General features: G+C 41.3%; 1 protein-coding gene across 2 annotated transcripts in view; it reads right to left on the bottom strand.

The window, feature by feature from the left end:
• kcnh5b (potassium voltage-gated channel, subfamily H (eag-related), member 5b) overlaps positions 1–16,378 on the bottom strand; it is a 317,576-nt gene extending 301,198 nt beyond the window's left edge. For both annotated transcript variants that reach the window (XM_043697222.1, XM_043697223.1), the window contains exon 1: positions 16,088–16,378. In XM_043697222.1, the coding sequence (XP_043553157.1) occupies positions 16,088–16,160 (73 nt within the window). In that variant the 5' untranslated portion in view covers positions 16,161–16,378. The remainder of the gene's footprint in view (positions 1–16,087) is intronic.
• Between the last annotated feature and the right edge of the window lie 105 nt (positions 16,379–16,483).

Here is a 16,483-nt window from a genome sequence, read left to right as displayed (position 1 = left end):
CAAAATTATGAGGGGCATGGATAGGGTAAATAGGCAAAGTCTTTTCCCTGGGGTCGGGGAGTCCAGAACTAGAGGGCATAGGTTTAGGGTGAGAGGGAAAATATAAAAGAGACCTAAGCGGCATCTTTTTCACGCAGAGGGTGGTACATGTATGGAATGAGCTGCCAGAGGATGTGGTGGAGGCTGGTACAATTGCAACATTTAAGAGGCATTTGGATGGGTATATGAATAGGAAGGGTTTGGAGGGATATGGGCCGGGTGCTGGCAGGTGGGACTAGATTGGGATGGGATATCTGGTCGGCATGGACGGGTTGGACCGAAGGGTCTGTTTCCATGCTGTACATCTCTTTGACTCTATGTATCTTCTATAAGAAATGTTTTACACAGTGATTCACAGGATGAGAGCGTCTCTGGCTAGGCCAGCATTTATTGCCCATTCCTAAATGCCCCAGAGGGCAGTTAAGAGTCATCCATATTGCTGTGGGTCTGGAATCATATGTAGATCAGACCAGGATTGAAGTTTCCTCCCTAAAGAACATGAGTAGGCCAGATAAGATATTCTGACAATCACCAATGGCTTCAAGGTCATCATTAGCCGCTTAATCCCAGATTTTAAATGAATTCAAATTCCACTAACTGCTATGGTGGGATTCAAACACAGGAGTCCAGAACATTACCTGGGTCTCTGAATTAACAGTTCAGCAAAAATGTCACTACGCCATCGCCTCCCTCAATACAGTGGTGCACAGTAAAATCTCAGGAGAGGTTCATTTGAAGATATCTATCCTAAAGTTATCTGCGGTGATGTCCCACTGGCAAAAACCATGGTCATCTTCTTTGGTGCTAGGTGTGACTCTGACCAGCAGTGTTTTCCCCAATTGCCAGAGATTTTGTCAAAACTCCAAAGTATCACATTTAATCAAATGCTGCCTGAATATCACTCACTGCTCATCTCTGGCTCTTTCGTCTATGCCTGGATCAAAGCTGTAATGAGACCTGGAGCCAGATGATTCTGACAGAAGGCAAATTAAGCATCATCAAGCAAGCTTGTTGCTTAGAGGTGCTACTTGACAACACTATCATGGGCATCTTCATTATTTTCTTGATGATTAAGAGTAGACTAAATGAGTCTTTTTGTGTACAGGATTATGAGGAATATCTTTCACATTCTTCAGTCAACATTTCTTTATTGTCTCTAGATTAAGAAGCTGGAACTTCCTTCCAAAGTATACTGTGGCTGGACCTACACTATATGGACTGCAGCAATTCAGGAAACATTTCTCACGGGCAATCAGGATTCTTTTCTTTTCATTTCTTCAATGGATGTGGACAGCACTGGTTCAGCAGGATTTATTGCTCATTGCCATTGAGGTGTGGTGAATCTTCTTGAATCAGTTTCAAGTCAGGGTAGTGCACTGACGGACAGCAAAGACCAGCCTTTATAGCTACATCCACATTCCAGGAATTAACGTAAAAAATGCTAAATTGCAATCAAATTTTGGAAAGCTCTACAGAAAAAATTGTTATCTTGAAAGTCAAGCACAGAATCAAAAATTTACATGAGAGCTAGAGAAAATTTGGGCTGATTCAGTCCAGAGTTATATACATAAGTACTAGCAGAAGCACACTACAAATAAATTTTAAAGCTGCCCAACATTCTGTTGATACCCATTAGCAGAAAAGCTGGTGCATATTCAGGTGAACATTGCAAAGATCTTAATCTCATAGGACTTGAAACATCACTCAGTTTTGTCTCTAATTCCTCCTGTTTTGAAAAATGTTTTGATATAGTCGAGTTTCTACGTAAACTCAGTTGCTATTACAATTTTCTCTAATCTTTAATTTATAAAGAATAGTACCCAAATAAGTTCAGGTTATTTAGCAATGTAGAAACCCATCTTGTTGGGTTGGGGACACCTCCTATGACCTGGACAAAGATATGTCCAGGAAGTGCCACCAGCTGCAGAAACGTCTGCGTTTCAAAGCTCAGCTGCACTCAGTCAATGTGTACATCTGGAGACTGAGAGTTACATGGATATCACATTCAGAGCAGTCGTCACACTGAGTTAGGGACATGCATGCAGATAGGGAATAGAGGCTGCCAGGCAGAACACAAGAACCAGGCAGGTGGATCAGGAGTCCCGAGGTCTGACTCAACAATCGTTTTCAATTCTGAATACTGGTGAGGTTCCTCAGAGGAGTGCAGCAAGCACCAGTTGCATGGCACAATGGGAAGGCCATCTCCGTGTACAGGAGAGAATCAGCAAGGGTAACAGGGAACAGACAGGCATTTCAGGGGTCAGAAAAATGACTCCAGGATGGGAGAAGAGCTCCCTGCACCAGGGCGAAGTATGTCACAGAGTGTTGCAGGACACTCTCTTAGGCAGTGTGACCAGTCAAAAGATGTACTGGGTACCAACGATATAGGCAGGAAGGGGGATATGATCCTGCAGTCAGAATTTAGGAAGCTCGTAAAAAACTAGTGACAAGGAGCTCAAAGATAAGGGTTATACAGCACATATGTGAATGCACATCATACAGCAAATAATAATAAAGGAAATTCATACAGGTGAATTACAGGTACAGATTGTCTTATGTAATTACAATGCTATGATTATAACAGAGACCTAACTCCCAGAAGGGCACGAATAGGTGTTAAATATTCCTTGTTACAGAGTGTTCAAGGAAGATAGGAAAGAAAGGAAAGGTGAAGGGGCGGTAGTCTTGGTTAAGGATAGCCTTGCAGTACTGGAGAAAGAGGATATTTTGGAGGGTTCGGCATGACTCAGGATGGGCAGGACTGGCAGCTTAATGTTCCAGGATACAAATGCTACAGGAAGGACAGAAAGGGAGGCAAGAGAGGAGGGGAGTGGCATTTTTGATATGAGATTGCATTTCAGCAGTGCAGAGGCAGGACATTCTCAGAAACACATCCAGGGAAGTTATTTGGTGGAACTGAGAAATAAGAAAGGGATGATCACCTTATTGGGATTATACTATAGACCCCCTAATAGTTAGTGGGATATTGAGAAACAAACTTGTAAGGAGATCTCAGTTATCTGTAGGAATAATAGGGTGGTCATGGTAGGGGATTTTAACTTCTCAAATATAGACTGGGACTGCAATAGCAGTAAGGGTTTAGATGGAGAAGAATTTGTTAAGTGTGTACAAGAAAATTGTCTGACTCAGTATGTGGATGTACCTACTGGAGAAGGTGCAAAACTTGACTTACTCTTGGGAAATAAGGCAGGGCAGGTGACCGAGGTGGCACTTTGGGGCCAGCAACCGTAATTCTATTAGTTTTAAAATAGTGATGGAAAAGAATAGATCAGATCTAAAAGTTGAAGTTCTAAATTGGAGAAAGGCCAATTTTGATGGGATTAGGCAAGAACTTTCAAAAGCTGACTGGGGGCAGATGTTCGTAGGTAAAGGGATGGCTGGAAAATGGGAAGCCTTCAGACATTAGATAACGAGAGTCCAAAGACAGTATATTCCTGTTAGGGTGAAAGGAAAGGCTGGTAGGTATAGAGAATGCTGGATGACTAAAGAAAATTAGGGTTTGGTTCAGAAAAAGAAGGAAGCATATGACAGGTATAGACAGGATAGATCAAGTGAATCCTTAGAAGAGCATAAAGGCAGTAGGAGTATACATCAGAGGGAAATGAGGAGGGAAAAAAGGAGACATGAGATGGCTTTGGCAAATAGAGTTAAGGAGAATCCAAAGAGTTTTTACAAATACATTAAGGACAAATGGATAACTAGGGAGAGAATAGTGCCCCTCAAAAATCAGCAAGGTCGTCTTTGTGTGGAACCACAGGAGATGGGGGGAGATACTAAACATGCATTTTGCATCGGTGTTTACTGTGGAAAAGAACATGGAAGATATAGAATGTGGGGAAGTAGATGTTGACATCTTGAAAAATGTCCATATTACACAGGAGGAGGTGCTGGATGTCTTGAAATGCATAAAAGTGGATAATTCCCCAGGACCTGATCAGGTGTACCCTTGAACTCTGTGGGAAGCTAGGGAAGTGATTGCTGTGTCCTTTGCTGAGAACTTTGTCTCATCGATAGTCACAGGTGAGGTGCCAGAAGACTAGAGGTTGGCTAACATGGTGCCATTATTTATGAAAGGTGATAAGGACAAGCCAGGGAACTACAGACCGGTGAGCCTAACGTCGGTAGTGGGCATTTGTTGGTGGAAATCCTGACAGACAGGATGTACATGTATTTAGAAAGGCAAGGACTGATCAGGGATAGTCAGCATGGCTTTGTCCTTGGGAAATCATGCCTCACAAACTCAGTTGAGTTTTTGAAGAAGTAACGAAGAAGATTGATGAGTGGAGAGCAGTAGACATGATCTATATGGACTTCATGGTTCCCCATGGGAGACAGGTTAGCAAGGTTAGTTCTCATGGAATACAAGGAGAACCAGCCATTTGGATCAAAGGTAGAAGACAGAGGGTGATGGTGGACGGTTGTGACCAGTGGAGTGCCACAATGATCGGTGCTGGGTCCACTTTATGTCATTTAAATAAATGATTTGGATGTGAGCTTAAGAGGTATAGTTAGTAAGTTTGCAGATGACACCAAAATTGGAGGTGTAATGGATAGCGAAGAAGGTTACCTTAGGTTACAATAGGATCTTGACCAGATGAGCCAATGGGCTGAGGAGTGGCAGAAGGAGTTTAATTTAGATAAATGTGAGGTGCTGTAAATCTTAGCAGGTCTTATACACTTAGTGGTAAGGACCTAGGGAGCATTGCTGAACAAAGAGATCTTGGTGTGCAGGTTCATAACTCCTTGAAAGTAGAGTTGCAGGTAGATAGGATAGTGAAGAAGGCATTTGGTATGCCTTCCTTTATTGGTCAGAGCATTGAGTACAGGAGTTGGAAGGTCATGTTGCAGCTGTACACAATGTTGGTTAGGCATTTTTGGAATATTGCATGCAATTCTGGTCTCCTTCCTATTGGAAGGATGTTGTGAAACTTGAAAGGTTTCAGAAAAGATTTACAAGCATGTTGCCAGGGTTGAAGAATTTGAGCTGTAGGGAAGTTTGAATAGGCTGTTTTCCATGCAGCGTCGGAGGTGGAGGGGTGACCTTATAGGGGTTTGTAAAATCATGAGGGGCATGGATAGGATAAACAGACAAGGTCTTTTCCCTGAGGTGGGGGGGGTCCAGAACTAGAGGACATATGTTTAGGGTGAGAGAGGCAAGACATAAAAGAGACCTAAGGGGCAGCTTTTTCATGCAGAGGGTGGTGCGTGTGTGAAATGGGCTGCCCAGAGGAAGTGATGGAGACTAGTACAATTGCAACATTTAAAAGGCACCTGGATGGGTATATGAATAGGAAGGGTTTGGAGGGATATGGGCCGGGTGCTTGCAGGTGGAACTAGATTGGGTTGGGATATCTGGTCGGCATGGACAGGTTGGACCAAAGGGTCTGTTTCTGTGCTGTACATTTCTATGACTCTATGACTGTATGACAGAAGTGATTTAGACAGAGTTATGAACAAGAAGGGCGCAATTATATTGTTTGACATAAACTGCAGACCTCTGAATAGCGGGAAGGATGCAGAGAAACAAATCTGCAAGGAAATTACAGAGAAGTGCAAGTATTATAGAATGGTTACAATGGGGAATTCTAATGACTGAAATAATAAACAGAGATAAGGGTAGTGTTAAGGGCAAAGAGAGGCAAGCATTTGTAGACTGTGTTCAGGAAAATCTCCTATTGCAATAGGAGAGTAGTAAGGGTATGGAATGCTTTGCCTGCAATGGTAGTAGATTCGCCAAGTTTAAGTGCATTTAAGTTGTCATTGGACAGGCATATGGACGTACATGGAATAGTGTAGGTGGGATGGGCTTCAGATTAGTATGACAGAGTGGCACAATATCGAGGGCCGAAGGGCGTCTACTGCTCTGTAATGTTCTATGTTCTATGTGCCCAGTCCAGAAAATAGACAATGCTAGACCTGGCTCTTGGGAGCAAGTTGGCCATGTACATCGAGGATCAGTGGCGGAACCTTTAGGAAAGAGCAATCATTGCATTACAAGGTGGAAAAGTGGGGAAGGACCCAGAATAAGAGTAATTAACTGAGAAACAGCCAACTTCAATGTGGCAAAAATGTAGCTTAGCCAGATAGAGCTACCTGGCTGACAGAGGAGCTACAAATTAAGATAAAGAAGCAAACGTATGCTTCTGACAAATGTCAGATACCAAGCTGAATACATATTCAGAAGGGAGAAGGAGAAAAAGCAAATAAGAAAAGCAAGGAGAGGTTATGAAAAAAGATAGCAAGCTAACATCAAGCAGCTAAAGGAAATCTCAATATTAGAACATAAATAGTAAATGTGGTGAAAGAAGGATAATGCCAATTCAGGACTGAAAAAAGGAAATTTACACTGGGAGGCAGGAGGCACAGCTGAGATGCTAAAGTAACTTTGCACCTATCTTTATCAAGGAAGCAGATGTTATCCAGGTAACAGACAAGGTAACAGATGCATCGAGTTGTTAAGGCTCCTGAACCAAATGAGATGCACAGAACAATATTGAAGGAAGTGAGAGTGGAAATTGCACAGGCACTGACAGTAATCTTTCAGTCTCCCCTGGACTGGTATCAGAGGACTGAATTACAAATATCATACCCTTGTTCAAAAAAGTTGCAAAGGTAGAAACGAGTATTCAAGATAGAACTGAGAGTCATAGAGACAAATCAGAGAGTTAGGATGGATTTCTTAAAGGAAAATAATGTTTAACTAATTTGCTGGAGTTCTTGAAAGAGATAACAGGAGGGTTAGTAAGGAGTAGGATGTTGATGTGGTGTACATGAACTTCTAAAATGCAACTGATTCAGTGCTACAGACCAGATTTGTGAAGTTACAGCTCATGAAGTTGAAAGGACAGTTCCAATGTAGATACAAAATTGGCTAAATGCTAGGAAACAGTGTAGGAGTTCCATGTGGGTCAACATGGGAGCCTTGCTTTACATAATTTATGTGAAGTTTCAAAGTTCGCAGATGGTGCAAAACTTGGAAGCATTGTAAACTGCAAGGAGGAAGTACAGAACTTCAAAAAGACATTGGCACGTTGGTAGAATGGGTGAATAATTAGCAGATGAGCTCAATGTGGAGAAGCTTGAGCTAACACATTATGGTAGAAAAAACATGAACAACACTCTAAAATCAAGGGTACTGTTTTAAATGACATCGAAGTAGAGAGACCCAAGAGTATGCATGCAGATATCATTAAGAGTGGCTGGACTGGTAGACAGCTGTTAATAAAGGATATGGTATTCTAGGCTTCATTAACAGGGACATAAATATAACAGCTAAAAGCTTATGCTGAATGTATATATCAAGTAAGGTTGTAAAACTAATTATTATTAATATGTTGCTTTAAATACCATTATCTATTCAAAAGTGGTAAGTTATTAAAATTTGATTCATACTGCTGAAAATCAATCCATTGTAAAAACAAAGCATTGTCAATCCACTACTAGTGAACAAACGAATGTTAGAAATATAGAATTTCTACAATGCAGATAGAGACTATTTATCCTCTCAAGTGTGCACCTACACTCCGAAGATTGTCCCACAACCTCCCCACCCTATCTCTGTAATCCCATATTTACCATGCCCAATCCACCTAACCTGCACATCTTTGGCCTGTGAGAGGAAACCAGAGCACCCAGTGAAAGCCCACACAGGTACAGGGAGAATGTACACAATCAGTCCAGGCTGGAATCAGACCTTGGTCCCTGTTGCGGTGAGGCAACTGTGCTAATGCCATTGTGACCTGTGTTGAAACAGCTTCTCAGAAATGAACAAAACTATTTCCCATTGATCATTGAACACCTCTCAAGCCCTATTCTTCAGCTTATAGATTTTGGATCCGTTCTGAGGGACAAGTCATTTTAGAAATAAATGCCCACTGGCCAGTACTGCGGGCAGAACCTGATCAAAGTGATGTGATTTTAAAACTAAGCACAAGGTATCATGATAATTCAGTTAAAATTAAGAAAATCTTCCCATAAAATTCCAAAATCTTACAATCTGGTGACACGAAAATCAGGAGACTGGCACCCATGCTTTTCTTAGAAACACATGAATGCGATAACAATGATGTCATGTCTTAGATGACTTCATGATCATTACCTCCAAAGCCATACAGATACAGTTGAACTTTGTGAATTCAGCAACTCTCCCAGATGCCTAAAAGGTGCCCATTCCATAAAAATCAATAGTTCCAATTATCTTCAAACATACTGTGAATTCAGTAGCTATATGAAACATAATTCCAGGCTGGGATTCAGCTTAAGATAGCAATCAGCTATGTGCATCTCTACTGGGACAAAGCCAATGGAGACAAGTTGCTTTCTAAGAATAAAAGTTGCTTAATCCCTTGTAAGTATTTGGAAAGGAGATTGATCTTTCTTGCTTCATATGTTTCTGCTGTTCTTAAGCTCAAAAACAATCACCCAATTCACATCAGTTCACTTGATATTACAAATGTGCTCAAGTATTTAGTACCTAGTAGAAAGGACTGCAGATGCTGGAGATTAGAGTGGAAAGTGTGATGTTGGAAAAGCATAGCAGGTCAGGCAGTATCCAAGGAGCAAGAAAATCGATGTTTCAGGCATAAGCCTTTGATCTTGTGGGTTGGGGGGGTTGAGAGATAAATGAGAGGGGAGACTGTAGCTTGGAATGTGATAGGTAGATGAAAGTGCGGGAAAGGTGATAGATTGGAGAGGAGGGTGGAGTGGATAGGTGGGAAGGAAGATGGAGAGGTCAAGAGGGTGGTGCTGAGTTGTAGGCTTGGGTCTGGGATAAAGTGCGGAGAGGGGGATGATGAAACTTGTGAAACCCGCAGTGATCCCATGTAGCTGCAGGGTCCCAAGAGAAGATGAGGCATTCTTCCTCCAGGCGTTGGGTGGTTAGGGTTTGACAATGGTACCGAGTGCCTCAATAAACATTCAACTGAGGCTAATACATGGAATTCAAATTTCTTAAATACTGTCCAGAAAAAGCTGTTTCAGATTCTTTTGTCAATTGCAAACTTTAGTAATTGGTTTAATTAATCTTTTAGTCAATGCACTAATTTATTACAATTTGCTTAAACTGTATGTGGATAATGTAGTCCTGCAGTAATTAAAATTAAGTGTTGCATTACTGTCAATGGTAATATACCACAACGTATGATCTTAATCTTAAAATGCCCAGCAAAGATCTGGCTGGCACACTGTAAGCACTCATTACCATGTGCACGATTCACAAAGGAATATTTCCTGCACTGAAGAAATAAAAGTTATCAAAGGATACATATTTCTCCATTTTGAAATAAAAAGAGCTAAATTTAGTTCTGTTGGAGGTCCAAAGTGTGTTGAAATAGATAATTTTATTACTTACAATATAAAAGAAAGTTCAACTGGGTGTGCAACAGGTATAGTTTTGGTAGGCAGCCAATATGAATCCTTTTGTTTTTCACCCCTTTATATTAGTTACATTTCAACAAAAGAATGAACAAATTCTGCATGTTGGAAATCAGAAACAAAAACAGAAGTTGTTGAAAAAATTCAGAAGATCTGGCAGCACCTATGGAGAGAAAGCAGAGTTAACATTTCGGGTCCAGGGACCCTTCTTCAGAACAGTGTTCTGAGACATTACCTCTGCTTTCTCTCTTCAGATGCTACCAGACCTGCTAAGTTTTTTCCAGCAATTTCTGCTTTTGTTTCTAAATTTTGATGAAGTTCGATTTCTTCTTCGGGGGTGAGAGCTACAAATAATATGTTATTATTTTTTAAAATATTTTAACTTGTTTTATTCATTTTCCCTCCCCCTTGGAGACCTTGGTTAAAAATATTCCACAAGCATCAGCCATGTTTCCACACTTCCCACATCAATGACATTCTCTGTGACCCTGTTGCATATTCTCTCCTATCCTTCACTGTGCCTTTTGACACTTGACTGCACATTGTCTTCTGGAGCATCACCTAAAGTTCCAATGGATTTCCATTGCCTGCTGCCATAAAGTTTACAATCAAAGCCATGGCATTCTCTCAATGGTTTTACTTCCATCCTTGTTTAATCACAATTTGCAGTAATTCATGCATCCATTGTCATTACCCCACCCTTTCTCATCTACATATCATCACTCAGTGACATTAATCTCTATAAGGATGGTTTTCATATATTCTATCCAGTTCCTTTATACATCACCTCTTTCAAATGTTCCATGCCCAAATGTTGTCAGATCAGTTCTCTGACATCTAGTCTTGAAGGAGCCAAAATCTCCTCTGGCTAAACACTAACTGAAGCAATTTTATTTTGAGTCCAATCCTATTATCCTGTGATAAAGTCAATTTCCCTTCCAATAATTCCATTCTTCATTCCCATCATTACGAGAGTGTTCACAACACAATCGTCTCTTTGAGCCTGTGTTGCTTCTGGTCCCAAATTCCTTTTGTGACATCCAGCCAGCCTTACCCCATCAGCTGCTGAAAGCTTTATTCATGCCTTTATCACCTTTGGACTTAAGGGTGTTGATGTTAGTCTATAACAGCTAATATAGTATAGGTTCACCACAAATGGGCAAGCAATTCACACCTCAACCCTTTCCTGTTCTTCGAATGGAAAATTGGGCTGACAATTTGCTGTGAAGGACTACGGAACTACTGGTGGATCCCAACTTCATCTCCAGTTGATCCAAAGCTTTTCTGGCTTGCTTCCTGGTTTACCATCTCCTACCTACCACAAACTTCAGCTCATTCAAAACTGAACATTCCCTTTTCCAAAGCAAATCTTTTATCCATCTTTCCTGCTCTTGCTGACCTTCATTGACACCTTGTTTCTTTAATATTTCATAATTAAAATGATTATTATTGTATTTAAATTACTCTATCCCTTCACTGCTCCCTATCCCCAGCCCTGCTGACCTCTCTATTCCCCTGATTCCAGCCTCGTGTGCTCCCAAACTCTAATGTTTCTCCCTGATCCTCTCCACCCGTTTAAAAAACCTTTTTTACAATTTTCTGGTCACAATAAGACCATATAAAATAGGAGCAGGGATATGCCGTTTGCTCCATTAAGCTTGCTCTGCTAGTCATTAAGGCAATGGCTGATATATAACTGTGGCCATAAATCCACTTTCCTGCCTCTTCAGACCCAATAACACTTGACTTCCTTGTCAATCAAAAAAAAGCTGTCTAAATCAAAATCATATATTCAATGGCTCAGACTCCATTGCTTTCTGGGGACGAAAATTCCAAATGAGAATTCGAGAAAAATTTGTTCTCATCTTTGTCTTAAATGACAGATCCTTTATTTTTACACTGCACCCCCTAGTTGTAGATAACATTTTCACAGCATCTACCAGGTCACATATCTTCAGAATCTTGTTATGCCTCAATGAAATCATCTCTCGTTTTTGAGTTTAGGTCTGACCTGCTCAGCCTTACCTCATAAATCAATGCCTAATGACAGGAATCAGATGAGTGAACCTTCTGAGGTATCCAAAGAGCTGAAACAATGTTAACATTTGACATTCTTCTGAAAATCAACATCAACATATTGGTGCAACTGCAAGGTGCAGATCAACAAATGAGCAGATTACGCAGTGCCAATGACATCAGTCTTGCAGCCCTCCCAACTCCAATATCCAAGGTATCCAAAAGAGTAGTCACTGCTAAGCTCCTGAAACCAAAAGGTGCATGGCTCCTTTGTTGGAGAGGACTTTCATTGTGCTAGTGTGACCACACAGTCCAGACTGCCTGTGCAACTGTGTACATATCCATCAACATGTTGCAGAATATGAGTAATGGATTACTTCCAAATGATCTACCATCTGCAGCACATTATGGAATATTGTCTCCACTGCTTGGACACGTTTCATATTATGCAAGCAGGAATTTTGGAACTGCTGGAAACCCAAGAATTGTGCCCAAAGGTTCCTCCGTGGAGGGTAATCATTTCTTGAGACTCTTGGTGGTTACAATTTCATTATCACCCATTCATAGTCTGGATTCATCCTCTATGTTACTGGTAATTCATTAATTAAGTTTCATGAGGCAGAAGCAAGAGAAAATGTGTATCTGGGCTTGTGCTTGCGAGAATAAGGTGCATTGTAAAGGTGACAAGCAGGAGTTGGCTATTGTTGGTTCAAAGGGGTTAGACTTCGATTGTTGATTATTAACATGACAGACCCAAGAGATCATAAAAAGAGCAGGTGTAAATGAGTTGCATATTGTCAAACAATTTGAGAGTTTAAGCATTATCAACGCAGTATAACATTGCTCATGAGACTATATAAAATTTTCCAACCTTTGGCTAGTCTCTTGATCCTACTTCTCATAAGCCAATTTCTGCCTCTTTATTCATTTTTTTAGTTGACCTTTGGTCACCTGATCTGCTCCCTCTTTCTTTCACTCAAATGAAATTTTCCTCCAAAAGTGTCTCCGGATGATGATCTATGTTAAAGACACTTTATAAACTATGGCGATGAGGCCTTCATAATGGCACAATGGAGAACACCACAAGCAGTTCCAACTCTATGCTCCATATATGTAGTTTCCAAAACTGATGCAAAACACAGAATTGATTTTGCTGCTCTAGTCCAGAGATGTTGAGGGAAATGATGATGTCTGACCAATATGCAACATAGTTCAGGCATTAATCCTGTGGGTTCGCTTTCACTAACTTACATATTGCATCATCATGGTGTTGTAAACGTAACTCTCCAAACTAATATTTAAAAAGTTGTACCTGCATTATTCAAGGCTAATTCAGACAGAGTTTTGATCTACAGATGACTCAAATGTTATGGGGGACATGCGGGAAACTGGAGGCCACAGTCAGATTAGCTGTGATCTTACTGAATGTCAGAGAAGGTTTGAATAGTCTAATCCTGTTCCTATTTTGTATATTCCAATCTAAGTATTCCTAGAATAACTTAACCATGCAACATCATTTTCAATTTGTTCCAGTGTTAGCAGCTGCATTAAGGATATCATATTTTGACATCACAAATAAAAGCAGATGGAGTATAATTTTATATTAAAGTTCAGAAATAATAACAACAACAGCTTGCACTTAGATAACATTTTTAATACAATAAAATGCCACTGAATGATGCACAGGACGGTTATCAAACAAAATCTGACTCCAAGCCACATCAGGAGATATTAGGTCAGATGTCCAAAACCTTTGTCAAAGTATGCCTTGTGGTGGACAGCGAGACAGGGAAGTGGAAAAGTAAAGGATGGGATTTCCAGAGCTTACGAATGAAGCAGCTGAAGGCACGTCTGTCAATTGTAGAACAATAAAAATCCGGCATGTTGAAGAAGACAGAATTGAAGAAGCCGATATATTAGTTTTCTAAAGCTGGAGGAGATGACAGCCACAAATTGGAGATATAGGCTGCGAAGGAATTTGAATACAAGGATGATTTTTTTTAAAGCAACGCATTCTTCAAAAGGGTGTCAACATAAATCAATAAGTGCAACGTTGATGGGTGAACAGGACTTGGTGCAATATATAAATCCTACCCCAGGGATTTTAAACTGTATCCCAAAAAATACCAATTGCTTCTAATTTTCTAAGTTCATTAACTTCATGGTGAATGCTATGTAATTGTTTATGTCTATCAATTTACTACTTTTCTCTATTTGTTAGATTGTTTCTGCAATAAATCAACATTTACATTGTCCTTTGTGGAAACTGAAGGCAGAAGAGTTTTTGAATGACCTCAAGTTTATAAGAGTAGAAAATGGGAAACAAGCCAGCAATGTACATTGGTATAAACACTCAACACTCAAAGTAATGACGGCATGATTGAGGATTCCAAACCGAGGGCAGCTTGGAGATGGGTGATATTATGCAGTCGGAAATAGACAGACTTAGTGACACATGGATATTTTGCAATCTGTACTCCAATGCAGTTTCCATTCTTAATAGAAATAATTGCTAATTTTATAATTTGTAATTATCGACCAGTGATCCGAACAGGCTCCTGGTGTGGAGGTATGGAAACACGGTCCTGTCTGGCACTCCCAGCTAAACAAGCTACTGGATATAAATATTATCCTAAGGTTTCTAAATTATATCCATAGTTGGAATTCTCTGATTTCAGAACTTTCACGGTGGTCATTTTGCTGCATCAATTGGTTCTGGGTGCCTGTTTCAGTTTAAATAAATTGAAATTTTCTTTGTCCTTTGCATAAATTACTAAACAAATCCTGACTATTGAACTTTTCAAGAGGCACAAAATGCACTATTAATCTGTTTCTAAATTCGAAAGCACTCCTGGAACAATCCTTCAAACGTCCTTTTGATTTCCCAGTTTCCTACTGCTGCATTGATGCATGTACGCATTTAGAAAGGGCTGGTTCCTAATAAGCGGCCTCTGTCACTTTAATAAATAGATCGGCAATGCTCATTAGTAAAATAGGGCTTTTAAGAGTTGATTTGTAGCCGACGGTTGACGTACAGTGTTAGTCAAACTGTTCAGCGTCTTCCTGCGAATCACTGTTGAAAAGTTGGTTGCAGCCGGAATTGCCTGCAGGCATCAGTATTTGTTCAGAGCGAGGGTTTAGCTCAGGGGGTACTGAGGTAGAGTTGCCTGTCAGTGAGGAGTAACAGCGACCCGTAATGGCAAGAAAAATACCACTGAGTTGGTGGGCTTACAAATGCTCTGTCCAGCGTTGGACTCTGACGAATGTTTAGCGAATGCAGCAAGTGGGAACTGTTAACATCGCTCAAGCTCTGAACAGATCACAGCAATTTTCAACAAACCCCTGCTGGCAAGATTGACTGCCAGTGATAACACACTGTACCAAATAGATGTCAACTATATATAAAGCAATGTCTCTTTACGTTTACATCCTCCTAGCTCTTCAGATGCAACAAGCACTGTGAGAAATATTAAGCTTTACAATTTTAAAGACTCTTCTCCCGTTAAAGATGCTTCTCGGTTAGGTCTGCAGGAATAGACACAGGTGTTTATGTAAACCCGCTTTCAATGCTGTGAACTCATTAGGTGTAGTTTCTAAACTAGTGGCTGCAACTTCAGGAATATCGCACATAATATTTAGATTGGATTTCTTTATTTGTAAATGACAGTGTGTTAAATAAGGGGAATGTTATAGCTTACAGATATCGATTCACTAGTAACGGCGGAGTTTATACCAGCTCCCACATCATTCTGCCCACAAACCAAAAGTAATTTCGTTTAACCAACATTTGGAACTCTTCCACGTTCCTTGTCTCTATTGCAACATCGGCTTCAACAGATTGGAAGTGGACTTACAGGAACGCTTCAGGTGAAACTCTCCTGCAAGCCCTTCATTCAGCGACATCCTTCGATCGGTTCTACTTGAGCGCTGCAAGTTCCTGAGAGTTATCTATCACCAGGTTCTCTCTCAGTAATTTCCCAAAAACAAAAAAAATCGCTTTGCACCCTGCGTCTTCCCTGTCTGTGGCTACTGTCAGGCTGCCGAATTCACTGTTGAGGAAACCCATCGTTGCTGTATATTAGTCTCGCTTGATGGTTGAAAACTAAAAATAACACTAGGGAGCACGCTGGGGATCTGATCTGACAGTCGGAATGACGGCAGAGATCAGAAGGAACTGTGTTTTTGTATACAGCACAGCCATTATAAACACTTACAAGAGGAAAAATAATGTTCAATCGCTTTCCAGCGCGAGATCTATTAACAAGTGTTCTAACAAATTACTTTTCAATTAAGTTTAGCAATCTTCCAGAATTCCTAGTCGCTTCATTCGATGTTGTGGAACGAAATATTGTATGCAAGACGAGCAAAATTAGAACAGGTCAAAACTAAATCGAAATGAACTGCCTTTCAGTTTAATTTATGAGGATCTATTGCACCTTAAAGATAAATAAGCAGTCAATCTGCGTGCAAGGAGGACAGTGAAAGGAGGTTGGAGAGATGGGCACTGACTGCACCTAGGGACTAGAAACTATAGCTCCGTTAATCAATAGCTAATGGGAGGAAGTGTTGGTGGATGGGGGGGGGAGGGGGGGGGGGGGGGGGGGGGGGGGGGCGCGTCGCTACAAAAGTGCCACCTTACCGCTGGATCGCCTGACAATGTTTTCCAAAAAAGTATTCTGCGGTGCCACCAGCCCTCTTTTTCCACCGGGCATCCTGGGTCTGCAGGCTCTTGGGGAGATGTTTGTTGGGCGGCTCCGAGCGGCTGGTCAGTGTGTGGCGGGAAGCGGCTCATCGTCGCACCGGCGCTGCAGTCCGAGCTGGAGCCGGAGCTGGAGCCGGAGCCGGAGCTGGAGCTGGAGCTGGGGCTGGGACTGGACTGGCCACCGTTGCAGCCGCTCCATCGCCGGCACTGACAGCTTGCAGGCGCCGCGGCTGCGCACTCTCTTCCTGACGCACAGTCTTCACTGGGTTGGAGGTGGGGAAATCCACACACGCACCGCCCCACCCCCCTCCCACTTCACCCCCCCCCCCCCCC

Source organism: Chiloscyllium plagiosum, chromosome 10 (assembly GCF_004010195.1).
Source record: "Chiloscyllium plagiosum isolate BGI_BamShark_2017 chromosome 10, ASM401019v2, whole genome shotgun sequence".
Classification (NCBI taxonomy): domain Eukaryota; kingdom Metazoa; phylum Chordata; class Chondrichthyes; order Orectolobiformes; family Hemiscylliidae; genus Chiloscyllium; species Chiloscyllium plagiosum.
This window is presented reverse-complemented; position numbering and strand designations above follow the sequence as displayed.